A 19,058-nucleotide genomic window follows, 5' to 3' on the forward strand; every position below is an offset into this window, starting at 1 on the left:
TGTGTGTGTGTGTGTGTGTGTGTGTGTGTGTGCGCACACACACAAGCTCCTGGAAATCAACATGGACATTAAACGTCCAGGGACTTCCCTACTCTAACCCTACCTGTCAGTGCTTGGAAGAATAAATCTGTCTCAATTCTTGGCCAAAAGCTTGTCTGAGACCTGTGTACCCAGGCAGTCATCCTCTATGGGCAGCAAAGTACAGAGTCAGTGTGAAATGCTCAAGATCAGTGTAGGAAACTCAAAGCATTGGGCATTAGGTTTATTTGGAATCAATCTTTTTTTTTTTAACCATTGTAACTAGCTCTACATAGGTCCCAAATGTTCACAGCTTCGATCCTTCATCTATACCTCCTACAATAGTCTCCCTCATCCACAGCCCCACTTTCTGTGACCTTTAGTTACCCTCAGTCAGCCTTGGTCCAAAAAAATATTAATGGGGAATTCCAGAAATAAATAATTAAAAAGTTGCGCGCTGTCCCGAGGGGCATGATGAAACCACCGTCCTTCTCTGTCTTCCCCGAGACATGGCATACCCCTTGACCCAGCATAGCCCAATTACCACCCACGACTGACATCTGTCACTGCCCCCCAGAGCCCGAGGCTAGAGCCCCACATCTATGCCGTTCCTCTCATGTTCTCTCTAGGGGAAGTAATTTAACACAGTAACTGGAAACTGTCCCCTAGTATTTACTTTGCAGGCATTAGTCTCCGTCACTGGTGTGTGTGAACTGAGTCTCACATTTGAAATCCCCATTAGAGGGATGCTAATGGCATCCATTATGCAGATGGACAAATGAGTCTCAGAGCCACTGGGACATAGAAAGGCCAGACCTGAGCCCCCAGTCTGTGTCAGTATCAAGCACTTAAGCACAACCCATGGTCACCTGCAAAACCCCTCCAGGGTTAGGGAATATTTGTTAACCCCTTATAGCCAGGTTCTTAGAGAAAAATGTTTTACATAGGTATTTGCAAACAAAGTTTGCCACCCAATTTGCGAAAGGCTTGAGAGGTTTACCTATGTAGACCAGGCTGACCTCAAGCTTAAAATCCCCCTGCCTCAGTCTCAAAGGTGCTGAAATTACAAATGCACCCTTCCCCTCCTGTCTTCTCTTCCCAGTTTTATTAGTTCCTGTAGCATCTAGACAGTGATGTAGAAAACTGTAGTTAAAGATGAAGTGACAGATGATGTAAGTTATAAGACGGTTATAGAAGGAATTACTATCCAGACCTCAGCCCCTCCTGAGGAAAGACCTATTCAGAAACTAGAGGCTGGGTATTATATAAAATAGGATCATGTACAAACAGGTCAGGCCTCTTGTAAATGGGAAAAGGCTTCTGATGAAGCGCATGGAATCATGTAGATGGTCATGTTCAGTATGAAATGGAGAGAAGTAAGTTGGCTGGAAAAATAAGTGCTGTAAAGGAAGATAAGGAGGAAGAGGAAGGGGAGACCTGAGCTCCCACCCCTGACTCTGTCAGGATACAGGCTGAACTTCATGTGAGAAGACTAGAGAAGCTCGAGGGAGTTAAACTACATTGCTTTATCTCGGGTTCTGGGCTCACCTGTGTTCTCTCGCATCCAGCTTTCTATTGTTTTAGGCTAATGTTCTTGTGGGAAAAGATGGCTCATTCCTTGCCGTATTTACTATCTAGCCCGTACAAAGGTAGTTCTTATTAGTGTCCCTTTAAAATCTGGTTCAGAATTTGTGTCAGTTCCTATGACGTGTACCCGAGCAGCAGGAAATTCGCCATATCTGTGGAGCTGCCTGCAGATTTTGACTGGAGAGTGAGAACTCTGCCTGAGTGAGCTCCATTCGTCTCATGAGTCTTGGGCTCTTCTCACAGATGAGAAGAAAGACGTGGATATTGAGGGTCATTAGCTGTCATTTTCACAGGCCCTGTAATGCTTGAATATTTGGAATTCTGGGCCCTTCTCTGGAGTCCTGAAACATGAGACAGCTCTGCTGCATGTGGGCGAGTCTGGATTGGTGGTGAGGGGACACCATGCCCACCACCAGCTTCATTTCTTTGTTCAGACTCAGCTTTTGGCTTGAATGCCCTGCTCCTCATTGAGGAATCTCTGGGGTTTCTCCCATTCATCCATACCCAGCCACTGTTCCCCATGAGGTCTTGGCTACTTAGGTCCTGAGCTTCACAATGTAGAGGAAAGAATGGGCGGAGAGTTTCTCTGAGCCCAGGTTGTAATCCTGAGGAGCCGGTTTTCTAGTCCACAGATTTTCTAGTCTACATAATAACCATGGAGAGATTTTCTACACAATGAACGATACTTACCTAGGAATAACGGGGCTCTGTGATGGGAATGTGTGTGCCGTAGGAAATTATAGGCAGACAACAAGGGAACTGGGGCCATGAGAAGTTTTCGCAAACAAAATGAGAACCATGCAAAATTATATTTACAAAAATTCTTGTCTTTTTAAAAAATAGTTTTTATTTTTTTCTGAGTGTGTGGAAATTTTCCTTGCAAGTATGTCTGCAAACCATGTGCGTGCCTTGTTGAAGAAGGACGCTTAAAAGAAATCCCACAATAGCTCAGAAGTGAGTCTAATAGAGGGTTATTTATTTAGGGGTAGACTCACAGATCACAGTCCTCTGTTGGAACAGGGAGGTGGATGCTCGCTTTACATCAGTATATATACTATAAGAGGCCACGTGCATGTGGGTGGGTAACTTAAAGGCTACTGGCGGTAGTAGGAATTCCTATAGCACCTTGTACCTGTGAAGATCAGAGGAGGGAGTCAGGTTCCTTGGAACTAGAGTTACAGACAGTTGTGAGCTGCAATGTGGCTGCTGAAAATCAAACCCAAGTCCTCTGGAAGAGCAGCCAGGGCTCTTAACTAATGAGACATCACTTCAGTCCTCTTTGGCTATGTTTCAGTCTTTGCTTTTTACACTATTTATTTCATCCAAATGGCCAAAAGAGAGGGTGATCCTTATTTCTTTAATAATAATTTTAATTTTTTGAAATTCTAATTACATCACTTTTCCTCCTCCCTTTTGTCCAACCAACCCTTCCCATGCATCCTCCTTCCTGTCTCTCAAATCATGCTGTTTTTCTTTAATAATTGTTACACACACACACACACACACACACACACACACACACTTCTAAATATATAAATACGACGTGCTCAGTCCATATCCCATATAATGTTCCCTATATGTCTATAACATCAGGGCCTTCCTCTTGGTATTAGATAACCGGTTAGTGTCTTCCCTAGGGAAGACGATTTCTCCTGCTTTCACAATCCCCAGTTACCTCCACACCATTAATTTTAGGTGCATAGAAAATATTGTGGTTTGTTACTTTTTCAGACATCCTTACTATTATTTTGCACTCCTTTCACCTTCTTTATTTATCTTCCTCTGCCCTCCTAATTAATGACCTCAGTTTTTCCATTCCCCCTGAAATCACTCGGTCCCTCTCTATTACCCCCTCATGTTCTTTGACTTGCCCAGTTCTGTAGCTACTCCAGCTTCTATGTTTACATGTGAAGAGTTGGATCTTAGAACCGCAGGTGGGTGAGAACATGTGACATATGTTTTTCTGTCACGCAATATGATCTTTTCTAATTCTTGCAAATTTACCTAAAAATTTCATGATTTTTTAAAAATCTTTACCACTAAATAGTATTCCCTAGTATATATACACCTCATTTTCATTATTTACTTACTCATCAGCTGAAGGATATTTAGTTTGTTCCCATTCCTAAGCTATTGTGAGCAGAACAGAATGAACATGGTTGAGCAAGTATCAGAGGAGTAGGCGATTGAGTCTTCTGGGTCTGTGCTGAGCAGTGGGAGAGCTGGACCACATGGTAGATTTATTTTTTAGCTTTTTAATAATAATCCACAGTGATTTACAGAGAGGCTGGACAAGTCTGCATTGCCAATAATAGTGGATGGGGGTTCCCTTTTTACCAAACCCCTTCCAGCATTTGCTGCATCTTGTTCTGTTTGCCATTCTGACTTAGATACCCTGAAGTCTCAAAGTTCTTTTGATTTGCATTTTTCTACCTGATAGAGAAGATGAACTTTTTTTGAGATATTTCTTGGCAGAACTTTCTTTTATTTCTTGAGAGAACTCTCCAGGTACCAATCACATTTTTTGAATGGGTCATTTGATTTTTTTCTTTGTTTTTTTGAGTGCCTTATGTATTCTGTATATTAATCCTCTGTCTGATGTACATCTGTCAAAGATTCTCTTCCATTCTGTGGGCTTCCTCTTCACCCAACTGGCTGTTTCTTAGCTATACAGAACCATTTTTAGATTTATGAGGTTTATCAGTTGTTGGCCTCAATTCCTGGACCAATGAGGTCCTATTCAGAAAGACTTTTCCTGCATCTTGTAAGGCACTGTCTGTTTTGGTGTCTCAGGTTTAGATCTTTGTTCCATTTGGAATCAGTTTTTGTGCAAGGTGATAGATGTGGATCTAATTTCATCTTCTGCATGTAGACAGTTTTCTCAGACCTTTCATTGAAGATGTATGTCCACATTCAGTTTTCCCAACACTTTTGAAGATGCTGTCTTTTCTCCAGTGTACGTTTTTGGCCTTCTTTTCAAAAATTAGGTGGCCAAAGTTATGTTTTCTCCTGTTTGGGTCTTGTGTTTTCTTCCATTGATCTACATGTCTGTTTCTGGGCCAAATCTGTATTGTTTTTATTACCATGGCTCTGTAATATATTTTGAGGGCTGCGATGGTGATCATTCCTCTTTTTACTTACAACTTTATGATTATCGGGGATCTTTTGTGGTTCCATATGGATTTTAGGATAGTTTTCTTCTACTGTTGTGAATAATAAGATGGGGATTTTTCTTGGGATAGCACTGAATAACTAAATGTCTTTGGGTGTATTTGTCACTTTCATATTAATAATTCTACTGCTCTATGAACATGGGATGTCTTTCCATTTTCTGGTGTCTATCTCTTCAAAGATTTTAATGTTTTCATTGTAGAGGTCTCTCACCTCTTTCGTTTTATTACTGCATACAGTTTTCTTTGAGACTGTCATGAATAGGAGTGTCCATGGTCTCCTTCTCTATTTATTGTTGGTTTATAGGAAGGCTATTGACTTTTGCAAGCTGATAGTATATCCTGCCACTTTGGTAAAACTATTGATTGTTCCTAGAGGCTTTCTCATAGAATTTTGGGATCTCTTATTTATAATATCATCTGCAAATAGGGTCGGTTTGACTTCCCCTAATTCTATTTTTTAATCTTTTTTATTTCCTTCTCTTGCCTTATTGCTCCATCTAGTGCTTCAAGCACAGTACTGAAAAGGAGTGGGAATAATGGATGGTCCTGAGATCTTTTCTGATTTCCCTGGGATTGCCTTAAGTTTTTCTCTATTCAGGATAGCGTTGATTGGGTTTCTCATATGTGGTATTTACTGCAGTGAAATAGGTTACCTCCTATCAGAAGGCTTTTTCTACATTTGCTGAAGTAATTGAGGATTTTTTGTTCCCTGATTTGTTTGTTGGTTGGTCAGTCAGTCCATTTATGTGGTTTATTACATTAGTAGCTTCTATGTCTTAACCACACCTGCATTTCAGGGATAAAGCCAACTGGGTCATGGTGAATAATTTTCTTGATGTATGTTTGCATTTGGTGTGCAAGTATTTTATTAAGCGTTTAAAAAAAAACTATGTTCATTAGGAATATTGGCCCATATCTTTCCTTAGTCATGTCTTTATGCCATTTGGGTATTAGTTAGTGGCGTCATAGAAAGAGTTTGGGGATTCTTCTGTTCTTTTCTTTTTAAATAGTTTAAGAAGTATTGACTGTAGAGCTTTCTTCAAAGTCTGATAGGATTCTCCTTGGGACCTATCTGGGCCTGGACGTATTTTTAGTTGGAAACGTTTTGTCGCTTTTTCACGGTCCTCTTCCATTGTGTGTCTGCTTAGGTTATTGGTTTTATGTTGTTGGTTTCAATCAATCTAGGAATTCATCCTTTTATTTTAGATTTCCAAACTGAATAGATTGCAGGTTTTTTTTTTTAAAGTATTCCCTTTCAACACTGAATCTGTAATGTTCCTCTGTTCATTTCTGATTTTGTTTATGTGGGTCTTTTCTTTCTTTCCAATAGGAGGGAAAGGGTCTGTTGGTCTTGAACTTCTCAAAGAACCAGGTCTCCGGTTTGTTGGTTCTTTGTGTTGTTTTCCTTCTCTGTATTTCATTAATTTCAGCTCTGATTTTACTATTGCCATCTAGTGGATTGGTTTTTCAGATTTTTGAGATATGTCATCAAATCACTTCTTTGTGCTCTTTCTCATTGTGTCTTTAATGTGGGCATTTGAAGTTACGACTGCCCCTTGTAGAATGGCTTTTCCGGGTCTCAGAGGTCTCTGTGGGTTGTGTGTTCTTTTTCCGTAGTTCCAAGAAATTTTTAAAAATGTACTTCTTGATTTCTTTTTTATTTATTAATCAATCAGTATTTAACTATTTAACCTCCATGAGTTTGTATACTTCCCAGATCTTTGTTTGCCATCAATTTTAATTTGTATTGCGTCAGGGGCAGGATATACAGAGTTGTTTCAGGGTCATTGAATTTGCTAAGATTTATTTTGTGACCCAGAGTGTGGTCTATTTTATAGAGGTTTTCATGAGTTGCTGAGTACGATATGTATTCTCTGGTGTTTGAGTACGATATTTTATAGATATCCTGAAGTCTATTTGATTATGATGTCTTTAATTTTGATGTTTCTCTAAACAGAGATGTTTGTCCTGATGGCCTCTCTATTGGAGAAAGTGAGGTATTGCAATCACCTTGTCTTAATGAGTGAATGAATGGTCGTCTATGTCTTTAAATCTTAATTATATACTCAATTTAATTAAGTACACCTTTTATAAAATTTGAAAACACCAAAACCATAGTTTGGTGCATACATGTTTAGAATAGTAATGTCTTTTTGGTTAACTGTTCCCTTAATTAGACTGAATGTCCTTTATCTCTTGAGGTTAGTTTTAGTTTGAAATTTATTTTGTTGGATATTAGGATAGTGGTGCCTGCTTGACTCCTTGACCCTTCTGACTGGAGTTCTTTTGTGCATCTAAGGCAGTACTTAGCTTTAAAGCTAAGATGGGTTTCTTGTAGACAACAGATCATGTTTGTGTCTTGATTTATTTAGTCATCCAGTGTCTTCTGATGGAAGAAAGGGGGCCCATTAATATTTAAAGATTTTATTGAAAGGTTGTGTTGATTGGGATCATTGTATTGTTGAGTCTGGTGTTGTTATTTGTGTTCTAAGTGTTGCTTTGCGTTTGAGTAATTTTAATTATGTTTGTTCTCTTTCCTTAGTCTCTCTCTGTTCTTTCCTTTCTTTACTCCAAAATATTTCTGCTTGTATTTTTTAGATCTTAGATATAATATCTTTAGGCTGCTTACATCATGGGAAGTTTTTCTTTCTCCTTCAACTGTGGGAGACAGTTTTGATGGGCACATTAATCTGGGATGGTTACTGTGGTTTTTTAGGGTTTGGAATGCATTGCTCCAGGCTGCTCTGCCTTTCAAACTTTCCATTGAGAAATCAGCTATTAATCCGATGTTTTCCTTTATATGTAACATGTGTATTTTTGTTTGTTTTTTTCTCTCTTAGCTTTCAATCCTCTTTCTTTGTTCTGTATACTTAATGTTTTAACTATAATGTGCCATTTGGGATTTTCTTTTCTGGTCTCCTCTATTTATGTTCCGTGCACTTCTTGTTTTTGTGTGGCTATGTCCTTCCTTATTTGGGGGGAAGTGGTCTTCTATGATCTGATTGGTGTTCTAGCTTATTCTTCTCGCTCATATTTTTATGGTTTAAATGTTTGGTGTTTCACATTTCATATGTGTTTCCTGTTTTGTTTTTTTTTATTTCATATTCTTTGCTTATTTAGGCTGGATCCTGTATTTTATCTGCTTTATCCTGGGCACCACTATCCTATTATCTGTTTGGCTCATTCTACCTGCCGGGCTCTCTCTTAGCTTTTCTGTCTGGGTTGTTGGGTATTTCATTCCCATCTTCATTTTCTCTTGAGTCCTCTTCATTATGTTTATCTCTTTATTGCATTCCATTTTCAAATCTTTATATTTCATTTTCAACAGCCTTATGTTTATGTTTCCGTTGGCATTGCTCAGGTATTTATTCCCTTTAAATCTGTTCTCTTTTAATTTATTGAGCTATTTCTTTGTGTCTTCTTTAAACTCCTTGAATTATTTGATGACATTTATGATTGTTCTTTTAAATTCTATTTTGTGGGCTTCATCTGGGCCGTTCTCATTGGTGAACATTTCTGTAGGACTGGTGGATTTGGGAGGGGAGATACTGCCTTGATCTTTAATGGTATTTATATACTTGCAGTGATACCTGGGCATGTCAACTTCTTTTGTTAGTTAAAACTGAGTAGGTCAGGGCAGAACACAGGTTGTACAGGCGTGGTTAGGCCTAAAAATTGGATATATGAAGTCAGGTGGACATAGTGAGCTGGCCTGGTGTGTAGGATGCGCATCCTGTTCCTATCCTGAAATTTGGAGGTAGATCTAGGGTTTGATGTGGGTGTCTGCAGAGGAGGCTCATGTAGACCCACCTGAGTAGTCTCTGGAGAAGTGTGTACAGGATCTGGTTGAGTGAATACTGTGGATATGGCCTGTGATGAGCCTGTAAGTTGTGGACAGTCAGGGAGAAAAGTTAGAAATTGTGTGCTGTGTGGGCAAGAGTGACCAGACTAGGCTGATGTACTGGACGTGAGATCCGGGCCACACCTGGGGTTTGAGGAAGGGTACATGAAGGGGAGGACCAGGCAGACTCACCTTGTTAACTCTGGGAAATGATTGACCCTTGATTTAAAAAAACAATAGATAAATTGATAACAAAGTACCACTGGCCCATGGTTGAACATATACACTTTCACTGGTCTGTATTCCTAGCAGAAGTAAACCTCTCTCTCTCTCTCTCTCTCTCTCTCTCTCTCTCTCTCTCTCTCTCTCTCCCCTCCTTCTCTCTCTCTCTCTCTCTCTCTCTCTCTCTCTCTCTGTAAAGTTGCAGTACTTGTGGTCCTGACAGTAACAGGCATGAATATTTAAGATCCCCGTGTTAGTAACCTTTTGCTTTGCTTCATTTATTTCTGTACTTACTTATATCTAGGGTTTGGCAAAAGTGATTCCATTTTGATTCTGGTAATTTTCACATAGTTATTCAATCAGTTAATGCCTTGATCCTGTGACCTTTACCAGGCCAGGGACGAAGGACAAAAAATGGGCCAACTGTCTATAACGATGGGACCCATAGCCATTGCTAACAGGTTGATATAACCCCAAGTAGCAAGCACTGAGTGAAAGACCCTGAATTCAGAGAGTCTGAAGATGGAGGAGTTCTTGATTCCCGTACTTCACTCTGGTTTTCTGGGGCTCTTGTGGTGCAGGAGCCATCTATGAGTGCTCATCCACTTTGCTTCAGGACATGGTGACCCTGTGGCCCAGGGATGCGTGTGAGACCCTGCAGAGTTGGAGGTCTAATGGAATCCCATTTGTCAAAGCAAACTGCAGAATTTGATGCCTTAGAAGCTGGAGAGCGCCGCTATGCATATGTAAGAACCCAGTCTCCGTGGGGTAGGACATTAAGCCCAGAGGAAGATCTGCGTGTCTCATCTGAGTAATGAGCCATGAAATTGACATTATAAGTTTTAATTATTATTAATGCCTTGCAGGGTAGCGGGTGTTAATTATTCTGTAGGCTTCCCAGATATATTTCTTCTTCCCCTTTCCTTTTATTTCTTTTTCTTAATGCCTTAATGGTGGCTTCCTGGTAGTGTTTGAACTCAATTCTTCCTAAGGGGAACACCCTCCCTGTGAGAGAAGTTGTCTGTGGAGAGGAAGCAAATGGCTGTGGTTGGAACACAGGCAGTGGGAACCTGGGAGTTCGATGGGTTGCCACAGTGAGATTTGCAGGAGTCTCATCTCTGCTCCCCCCTCACTCCCCAGTAATACTCACCTTCCTCTAGGACCAGCCATGAACTAATTACAGTGGGCTTTGAAGATCAAAGGCTGCAGGAAGTGCCATGAGTCACAGTTTTGAGCATCTTTTAACAGGGAGTGCTGGTTTCTGGCTCTTCTGCTCCCACCTAACTTCCTGTCAACATCATTTCTGACTCTGTGTCTGTTTGTCTGTCTGTCTGTCTCTCTCTCTCTCTCCTCTCTCTCTTTGTGTGTGTGTGTGTGTGTGTGTGTGTGTGTGTGTGTGTGTGTGTGTGTCTCTGTGTGTCTGTGTATGTGTTACTTCTATACATTGTGTTCTATTATATCCTCATGACAGTCAGGGGTACAGGAGTGAGTGCTGACCTTCCTTGCCCCCTGCCTTTCCCCCACTCCTTTTTCCTTACCTACCAGCTGCAGCAGAGACACAGGCCCGACTCAGGATCACCCTGAGTTCCTTTGAACTAACAGCACAAAGATGGTGACTGTTGTCTCTCAGGCTTCTCTTGGATCCTGGTTGTTAGGGTGGGTAGAGCACAGCTCTGTTAATGCGGCAGACAGGAAATGTCCAGGCTAGGAACCCAGTGCCAGTGCTGTGGATCTGGGATGGGAAAGAGGTGGTGTGGAGCTGTGTCGGCAGAGCCCATAGATTTCACAGGTGTGCATCCTCTTTGGGAGTTGTCATGTGTAGTCAGAAGCTGCTTGTTCGTTCTTTCATTCCTGGCCGCTCTGACTCAAAATAATCACACAGAAACTATATTATATGCAATACTGTTTGGCCAATAACTTAAGTGTTTTTCTGGCTAACTTTTATATCTTAGATGAACCCATTTCTATTAATCTGTATATTGCCACATGGCTATTTGTGGCTTACCTGCAAGGTTCCAACACATCTATCTCTGGCGGCGGCTACAAGGCTTCTTCTCCCTGACTCTGCCTACTCTCTCTGTATATCTCTTTCTGCCTGGCTTTACTCTGTTAAGCCATTGGCCAAAAGTAGCTTCTTTATTAACCAATGGCAATAAAACATCTTCATGACATACATCACCTCCCACATCAGTCATGTTACCCCCCATGGCTAGAAAGTATGCTTTTGCTCCTGTGTCATGGAATTTGGATCCCTTGGCACAGTGAAAGTCATTGGAATTTGCAGGGTAGACTCCAATTTACACCTGTGCAGCTAGCACACAGTATAGTACATTGAGAAAAGAGGAGAGTTAGGTAGGGGGAAGATCCAAGAGTATAGCAGTAGATTAGCAAGCTTTAAGGGAAAAGACTAGGTTCAGGGAAGGATGGGCACAGATAGATGGAGTTTGCCTGGTAAGGATGAGGAATATAGGAAGTAGGGCTAACGGGACAGAGAGAGCTTGTGGGATGTCTAGAATCTGCATTCCAAACAAGTAGCTACACTGATATGAAATCTTCTAGTCGTCATGGGTGTGGACGTATACTTTGGCCTTTAAGAGAAGTGCAGGTAGATTTGAGAGTTGGAGACTCACAGAGGCAAGTAGGATTTGGCCTATAACAGTGGTGATTAGTAGCTTGTGGCCCACATATGTGTAGGACTGTCAGCCATGTAGAGGATCAGTAAAAACCAGAGTGCCCTGAGGCTCAGGGTGGATACCTTTCAGGACCAGGAAGTGGGTAACTTGTGGGCCCCTGGCCTGGGTAGGATTCTGCAGTCCAATCAAGCTGACTCCTAGGAGTTTCCCTGACACTGTATCCCCACCCTCCCAGCAAAACTGGGATCCAGTGTCATGGTTACTGATAGCGAAGGTGGGACTTGAAATGGTCCCTGTGTTGGCCTGTCTAGATAAGGCCAAGTCCTTTCTGAGCAGAGGCAGCTAGGGGAGAACTCCATGTTCACTGGAGTGAGATCTTTGAAGGAGACAGCAATGGTGTAGGTTTAGCATGGTCTATCCTACGCACACTGTGGTCAGTGGTAGCAGATGCTTCCAAACAGTCACCAAAGCCATGACGCTAAGATTACTCCTTCAAGCACACACACATCAATGAGAAGATGTCTAGCAAAGGGAGTGCACACAATGCCAGTCTATGCCAAGGGATGTTCCTTTGGGTACCTAGTGTAGGTGCTTTGTGAGCAGAATGTGTTATTTTTTTACTGCCACTTGAAACCCATTTTCTGAGTAAAATTTCAAGTGTGGCCATATAGTCAATAGTGAAAATATTTCTGCCATGGCATTCCCATCATTATTTGACTTTTAATGTGGCAGCAAGCTGAGTTGAAAAGGGAGAAACATCATCATTTTATAAATTAGCTAGCAGGGTGGAGATGGGTTTCCCAACCTATTGACATCCTGAGCTTGGTATATTCTTGGTTATTGGGGAATGTGCTATGAATTGGGGGGTACTTGGCAGCATCCCCGGCTCTGCTCATTAGGTGCCACTAGCACCCCTCCTCATTGTGACAACCAAAAGTATCTTGAGAAAAATTGTTCCTCGTGGAAAAACGATGGGCCAGGGACCAGGTGGCCATTATATGGCCCTGGGGCTTTTCTGATGGCCTACAGCCAGCTACCTCTTTAGTCATTCCTAAGCAAAGTATTGGATTGCAAATTGCCTTTCGCCAAGTCTGGGCCCGGTACAGTCTATTGTACTTAGACCACAAAGCTATCCTATCCAGAATGAGTTCTGTAATGAAAAGTTCTCTGGTGTTACTGTTTAATTGGCTAGTGGGGGTTGTTTGTCAATCTGCCAGCAGGTTTCTCTTAAATGCTGTCATCAGACATCTCCAAGACATAAATGTAGAGTGATTGATTTGCAATGTGCTATTAAACCCTCTACAAAGACTTTTTGATGTACTGTGGCTTTGAGCTTTGTATAACTATTGATTGATTCAAATACTACAGAATCCTTGGCTCAGGCAGCCCTTGTGAGAAAAATGCCACTTCTAGTAGGGAATTGCTGAACATTGACTCGGGGACAATGACAAGGCTTTCCTCGGGCACAAAATGGATCATTGAACAAGTGTGGACCACCAGGAAAGAAAAGCAAGAGACACTTATGTAGCCGGCCAGAATTGACCAATCAGGACCAGTTAGGAAAGTATAGGGAATGGGACAGTAAAACCTGATCAATTTAGGACTGAGAAGATCCTTGCTACTGTGAGAGGGGAGGCAAAGATTTTGTTGGGGCTTTAACTGTGGCTGCTGTCTGAGACCATAGTAGCAAATGATATTCAAATAAGTTCACAAACATTGACAGGATGACAGAACACCTCCTGACTGCCCGAGACCAGGCTTAGATATTCTTGGAAGGGTCCTGTCCTCTGGACCAGATGTTGTGTGACATAAAAGCTTGCATGGCATGGGGAGTGGGGTGGTGTGTGACTTGGGACTAGGGGTAGAGTGGCCTCTGCATTCCTCCACCAGGAATCTTTCATCTGGGCTGGGTGAGTATGTGCCACGGGTCTGTGGAGAGGCAGGCACACACAGTGGGTGAGATATTGGCTGCCCAGCTTGCTCTGAATGAATTGTCCCCTCCTGTACCTATATCCTCCTTATCTTTGACAGATAATAATTCATTACTTCCTTCAGAGCCTTTCCCATGCAGTGCAGTGCAGTGGTCTCTATAGAAAGTTGGACTGCAGTTGGCCCTCGTGTATAGGACTGAGAACTTTGCTATTGTATGGACTGTCTTGCTTTTCTGAGGTCAGAGGACTTATGTGTTCCTATGTTAGACTGTTTGTTCCTTTAGGATGGTTTCTGGTCTGCGAATGTTGTTCACACATAAGACACACAATGACCATTGAAGCCATACTTTCAAGGTCAAATTTCTTGGGTGTTAGGGAGAGCCATTCCAAGTAACCACCTGCTCTTTTCTGTTTCAGAATCTATCCCAGCTTCCCTATGGCAAGGCCCTCTACAGCTATGAGGGCAAAGAACCCGGTGACCTCAAGTTCAACAAAGGGGACATCATCATTCTGCGGCGTAAGGTGGATGAGAACTGGTACCACGGGGAGCTGCAGGGGACTCATGGCTTCCTCCCTGCCAGCTACATCCAGTGTGTCAGGCCCTTGCCACAGGCTCTGCCCCAGGGCAAAGCCCTGTATGATTTTGAGATGAAGGACAGAGACCAAGACAAAGATTGTCTGACCTTCACTAAGGTAAGGTGAGCCCCGTGGTTGGCTTATGTCTACCCATGTCTTCTGAACCAAGAGTCCACGCTTACGTTCAGAGCCTGACTTCTCTGCTAGGCCTTGAGCAAATGACCACCCTCTCCCTGTGCCTCGGTGTGGGTGAAGGGTGTCTGCTTCGTGGACTTGTTTTGTTGTTGATTTTTTTTGTGTGAATGAGAACTCCTAAGAAGAAGCTGTGTCTGCAGAGTGTGATGGGAAGTTCAGGACTGTGGAGAGACTGGACTATATTGCAGGTCCAGAAGCGAATTACCTTTTCTTAGACTGACATTAACCCCGCCCTAACAGTCTTTCTTTGACTGCTCGGTGTCAGATCTAATGTCCTGTGACTGACTGACACAAACCTTTTGGAATCTATTAACTTAGCAGACCACTGGCTTCCACCAGCCCAAAGGCTAAGAATGCCATCGGATAGCATCTTAGGCCTACAGACAAGCTTCCCCCATCTTGGTGTAACCACCTCCATGATGTACCTGCCATTGTATTCTAAACTTGCCTTGATTGTGACTTTCTTTGTTCTGTAAAACTGTATAACTTCATGAAATGACTTTTGTAGCACATGTTCTAATTGTTCTTAATGAAAACAAACCGGAGTCAGATCTTTAGGGGGTGAAGGCTGAGAGATCAGAGAAGCAGAGTGGTCAGTCACTAGAGAGACCTTTGACCTCTATTGACGCTCAGACCAAAGAGGCGATCCTGTCCTCAGACTGCATCCTCTGATTGACTGCTTCAAACTGAATCTCCAGACTGCTCACTTAGACTGCAACTATCTCCACCAAACCTCAGACTACACTGAGCTCTTATCTCCTCCTGCCTTATATTCCTCTCTCCACCCGGTCATATCCCTCCTATCTCCACCTCCCTAGTGCTGGGATTAAAAGCATAAACTCCCAAGTACTGGAATTAAAGGTGTAAGTCACCACCACCTGGCCTCTAGTGTCTTAACTCTACACTCTGATCTTCAGGCAAGATTTATTTGTTAAAACACAAATAAAATATCACTACAGACTTCCATGATAGAGCATAATTGGGTGGAGAGGGTAGCCTAAATGTAGTTTCCCAGGTCATTCAGAATGTAGTTTTCTGATCATTCAGAATGACTGCAGAATAAACCATGTCTTATTCTCTTCAAGGCAGAGAGCTGTGCTTTTTGCATTGACATTTGTTTTGTGTTGATTTTCATTGTGGAATGGTGTGAGATGACACAGCCCACTAATGCATAGTTCTGGCCAGCACTGGTACTGACTCTTGAGATAGGCGGGCTGTTAGCCTCAATAGCAGTCATCATTTTAAGGTTTTAAATATTGAATATATACAAGGGAGTTGAGTTTTAAGTAGAATCATTGCAGACCCTATCTGGGCTCAAAGCCAACATCGCATCTCTCCTGTAGGGCAACAGCTGAATCAACTAAGCATGGAGAATCTCTTTTATTATTATTATTATTATAAAATAATAATTTTATGAGTATGATGTATTGCATTCATGTATGTCTGTGCACCATGTACCTGCATGATGCCTACAGAGGCCAGAAGAGGGGTCCATAGATTTGGAGTAAGTTACAGATAGATATGAGCTGCCATGTTGTTGCTGGGAATTGAACCCAGGGCCTTTGGGAGAGCAGCCATCACTCCAGCCTGGCATGGAGAATCTTTTGAAGCACCTAGCCTGAGGACTTGGTCACTAACCAAACAGCATTTACTGTGGAGCCAGTGAAACGCTGAGTCAGGTTTGTGGTCTTTCTGGAGCTCCTGTGATTGGTGCCAGGTAGCAGACCAGCTCTTGTACTTGTTACAGAGTTTGGAGGTTGCCAGAGAAGTGGGTGGAGCCTTGTGTCATTCATTCTGGGGGGTCTTCTCTCCTAGCTCCTTCCTCCTTCCTTTCCTTCTCTTGCCCTCTCCTTCCAAGGCTGTAAACAACAGAACTGGAATTCTCAGTATCTGGCTGGAAGAAACAGTGCCTGGAGGGTGCCGCTCTCCTCCACGCCCACCCACCCTCTCTTCATCTGCGGTATAGGCTGTGGCGCTGCGGCTCTCCTCCAGCTTCACGACTACCTTGCACACCATTTTCTGAGAAAGAGTTGGTGGTCCCTGTGCCAGACTGCTGTTTATGCCTTATTCTGTTGTTCGCCTGACAGTGACTAATCTAGCTTCCGTTCTGGGAACCAGCGCTTTTTTTTTTTCTTCCTTTCATCAGGGCGTTGAGATGCTAATTCCTTTCCTTAGCTCTCTTAGCTCCTGGGGAAGCCGGCCCTGGTCTCCTTCACCGGCTCCCTCTCTCTTCCTTTTTTCAGTCTGAAGCCTCTGGTGCCTTCCCAGGGCGCCTGGCAGGCTTCTCAGCTTTGGAGAGCCTGCCCTGAGCGACTGCACATCAGTGTGGGTACTCATGCTCTCCCCTCCGGCACTTGTAGCTTCTTACATCCTTGTTCTCTAACATCCTTGCTAGGACGACAGGCTCCAAATGACTTTTAGCTCTATTGGCTGCAACAGCAGAATCAATAGAGTCAGAGATTCTCCTTGTGGGCACACATGGAGCTCCTCAGGACAGCTCACCCAGTAGAGTGTAAAGCCCAGGGCATGTCAGCTTCTCCCTGTATTATGGCAGACTCCCTTAACTTCCATTTCCATTCCAGACGCCTCTGCCTGTAGCACTCACGGCCAATAAAGGCCAGATTCCCTGGCCGAGAGCTAGTGGATTGGATATTTGTCTATTTATTCCACCCAAAAAAAATACTCTGGGCCTGCCCCCATGCTGGGCACTATCCTGTGTTCAGGGACAGAGATCTGGCTCCTTCTGGAACTTGGGCTTAGGAAACAGGCACAGAATAAGTCTAGAGAAATGAGCGCAGCCAAAGACTGCCTCAAGGGAAGTGGCATGGTGTCACCCTGTAAGGAGGAAGCTGAGACAAGGCATTAAGACTCCGGTGGAGCCAATGATAGACCTAATCTGTGTTTCCATAGAATGTGTGTGTTAGTCCTTGAGGGGCAAATTAGAGCTCAGTTGGCCTTGGATTCATTCTGTGATCAGTGTGTTTAGGATGCGTGGCTGTTGCCCTCACTATGTCCCTGATGTAGGTTTGGTATTTGAGGCAGCTTGGAGAGAGACCCGGACCAGCTGTGACAGGATCCAGGACTCTGCTGTCACTGAGGGTAGCAGCTGTTGCCATGGCATTCTGCTGGAAGTATATTGCACCATCTTTGCACAAGGACTTTCTTTGCTTGAATCCTGTGGGTTCCTATAAATGGGAGGCCTCTGGGTCTGACTCCCAGAGCACTGTGACACCTACCGTCTCATACCCGTATCAGCTTGTCGCCACCCCAACAGCATCCCCACCCTCTCTCCTCCAAGGAGCAAAGTTCCCTGTTTTTGTTGTTGTTGTTGTTGTTTGGTTGGTTGGTTTGGTTTGGTTTTGTATGCTCCTCTCATTTCTCACCCTCTCCGCACCTGGCTCCCAGAGGACATGAGCATCTTCTTGGAGCTCTCTGCTCGGTTCCATGCTTCTTGGCAGGACTCGGACAGTGTCCACAGTGCCACTGAGATACAGTTCCACAGAGTCAGGACTGACAATTGGACCTGAAGCTGAGCTTCTGGGAGCCAGCGAGTTAGTGTTATTCTAAAGCCATTAGTTCTCAGGCCCCTATCTACACATGGCCTCTCCCGTAAACCCAGCCTTCCTGTGGACTCAGGGGACACGAGAGAGGAGCCCCACAAAACACCAGAGCTTCTGGCAGGTTCGACACGCCGTCTTTCTTGCCTTCAGTCTTTGTATTTGCACATGCCGGGCTTTGGGGAGGTGAAGCTACAGGGAACTGATTTAAAAAAAAAAAATACGCTTTCTAAAGCCGTGTTCCCAAAGGTCATCATTCCCTTTTTCGAGCAAATTGGTTTTAGAATGACTCGATGCTGTTTTAATACTACCCATTCAAAAGATAATTCTGCAGGTAAAAATGAGGTTTTGATCCAACTGCCACTCCAGTTGTGTGCTTTAAACGGAAGCATTATAATTTGGGTATCAAATGCCCTACACAGTCTTGTGTTTGAATCCTTAGTCCCAAGTGGCGATGGTGTCTGGGGGAGATGTCAGCCATTTATCGGGTGGGGCCCAGATGGAGGAAGTAGGTTGTTGGGAAAAGGACTTTTGACAGGAGGTTGTGTCAAAGCCACTTCTGGTTTCTCTCTGCCTCCATGTCTACCTCATGTGCCCACTGTCACACTTTCCTTGCCATGGGGGCTGTGCTTTCGAAGAGTGAGCCAAAACAGATCCTCCTCAAATTGCTTCTTTGAGAGATTTGGTCACAGTAACTAAGATAGGAAGTCGGTACCACCCCTGGTTTGTGTACATCTCTCTGGTTTTGCAAATGCCAGAAGAGAACACATCTAAATGACATCGTGGTCTGTGGTGGCAAATCCTGTGGCATGAGCCAGGGACACTGAGACATAAGCATCATTAAGTTAACTGAAGTGTGAGATAGCAGGAAGCTGTTGGGACATGGCTGTGTGTATCTCAGTGGAGCTCCGGGCATTGTCCAAGTCTTGCCAGGAACATGTGTGGAGAGGGTGAGAAGTGAGAAGTGCATACAGAACAGGACAGCTTTGTGATGTGGGATGTCCTTCTGTATATGTGTTGCTTTTACTGGCTAATGAATAAAGAAGCTGATTTCAGTCAATGGCTTAACAGAATATAGCCAGATGGAAGAGATATATGGAGAGAGAGTAGGCAGAGTCAAGGAGAAGCCATGGAATATCACTGGAGACAGATTCCAGACAGAACTTTACCCGGTAAGCCACAGCCATGTGGCAATACACAGATTAATAGAAATGGGTTAACCAAAGATATAAGAGCTAGTGATTAGCTAAGCAGTTATTTAAATAATATAGTTTCTGAGTACTTATTTTGAGTCTGGGCAGCTAGGAACAAACAAGCGGCCTCCT

General features: G+C 43.3%; 1 protein-coding gene across 3 annotated transcripts in view; it reads left to right on the forward strand.

Annotated features, from left to right (window-relative positions):
- Nucleotides 1–19,058, forward strand: part of Sh3rf3 (SH3 domain containing ring finger 3) — a 265,461-nt gene that overhangs the window by 144,198 nt on the left and 102,205 nt on the right. For all 3 annotated transcript variants that reach the window (XM_087898129.1, XM_048451758.3, XM_087898130.1), the window contains exon 2: nt 13,823–14,098. In XM_087898129.1, the coding sequence (XP_087754255.1) occupies nt 13,823–14,098 (276 nt within the window). The remainder of the gene's footprint in view (nt 1–13,822; nt 14,099–19,058) is intronic.

This window comes from Myodes glareolus, chromosome 18 (assembly GCF_982192425.1).
Source record: "Myodes glareolus chromosome 18, mMyoGla1.1, whole genome shotgun sequence".
NCBI classification, from domain to species: Eukaryota; Metazoa; Chordata; class Mammalia; order Rodentia; family Cricetidae; genus Myodes; species Myodes glareolus.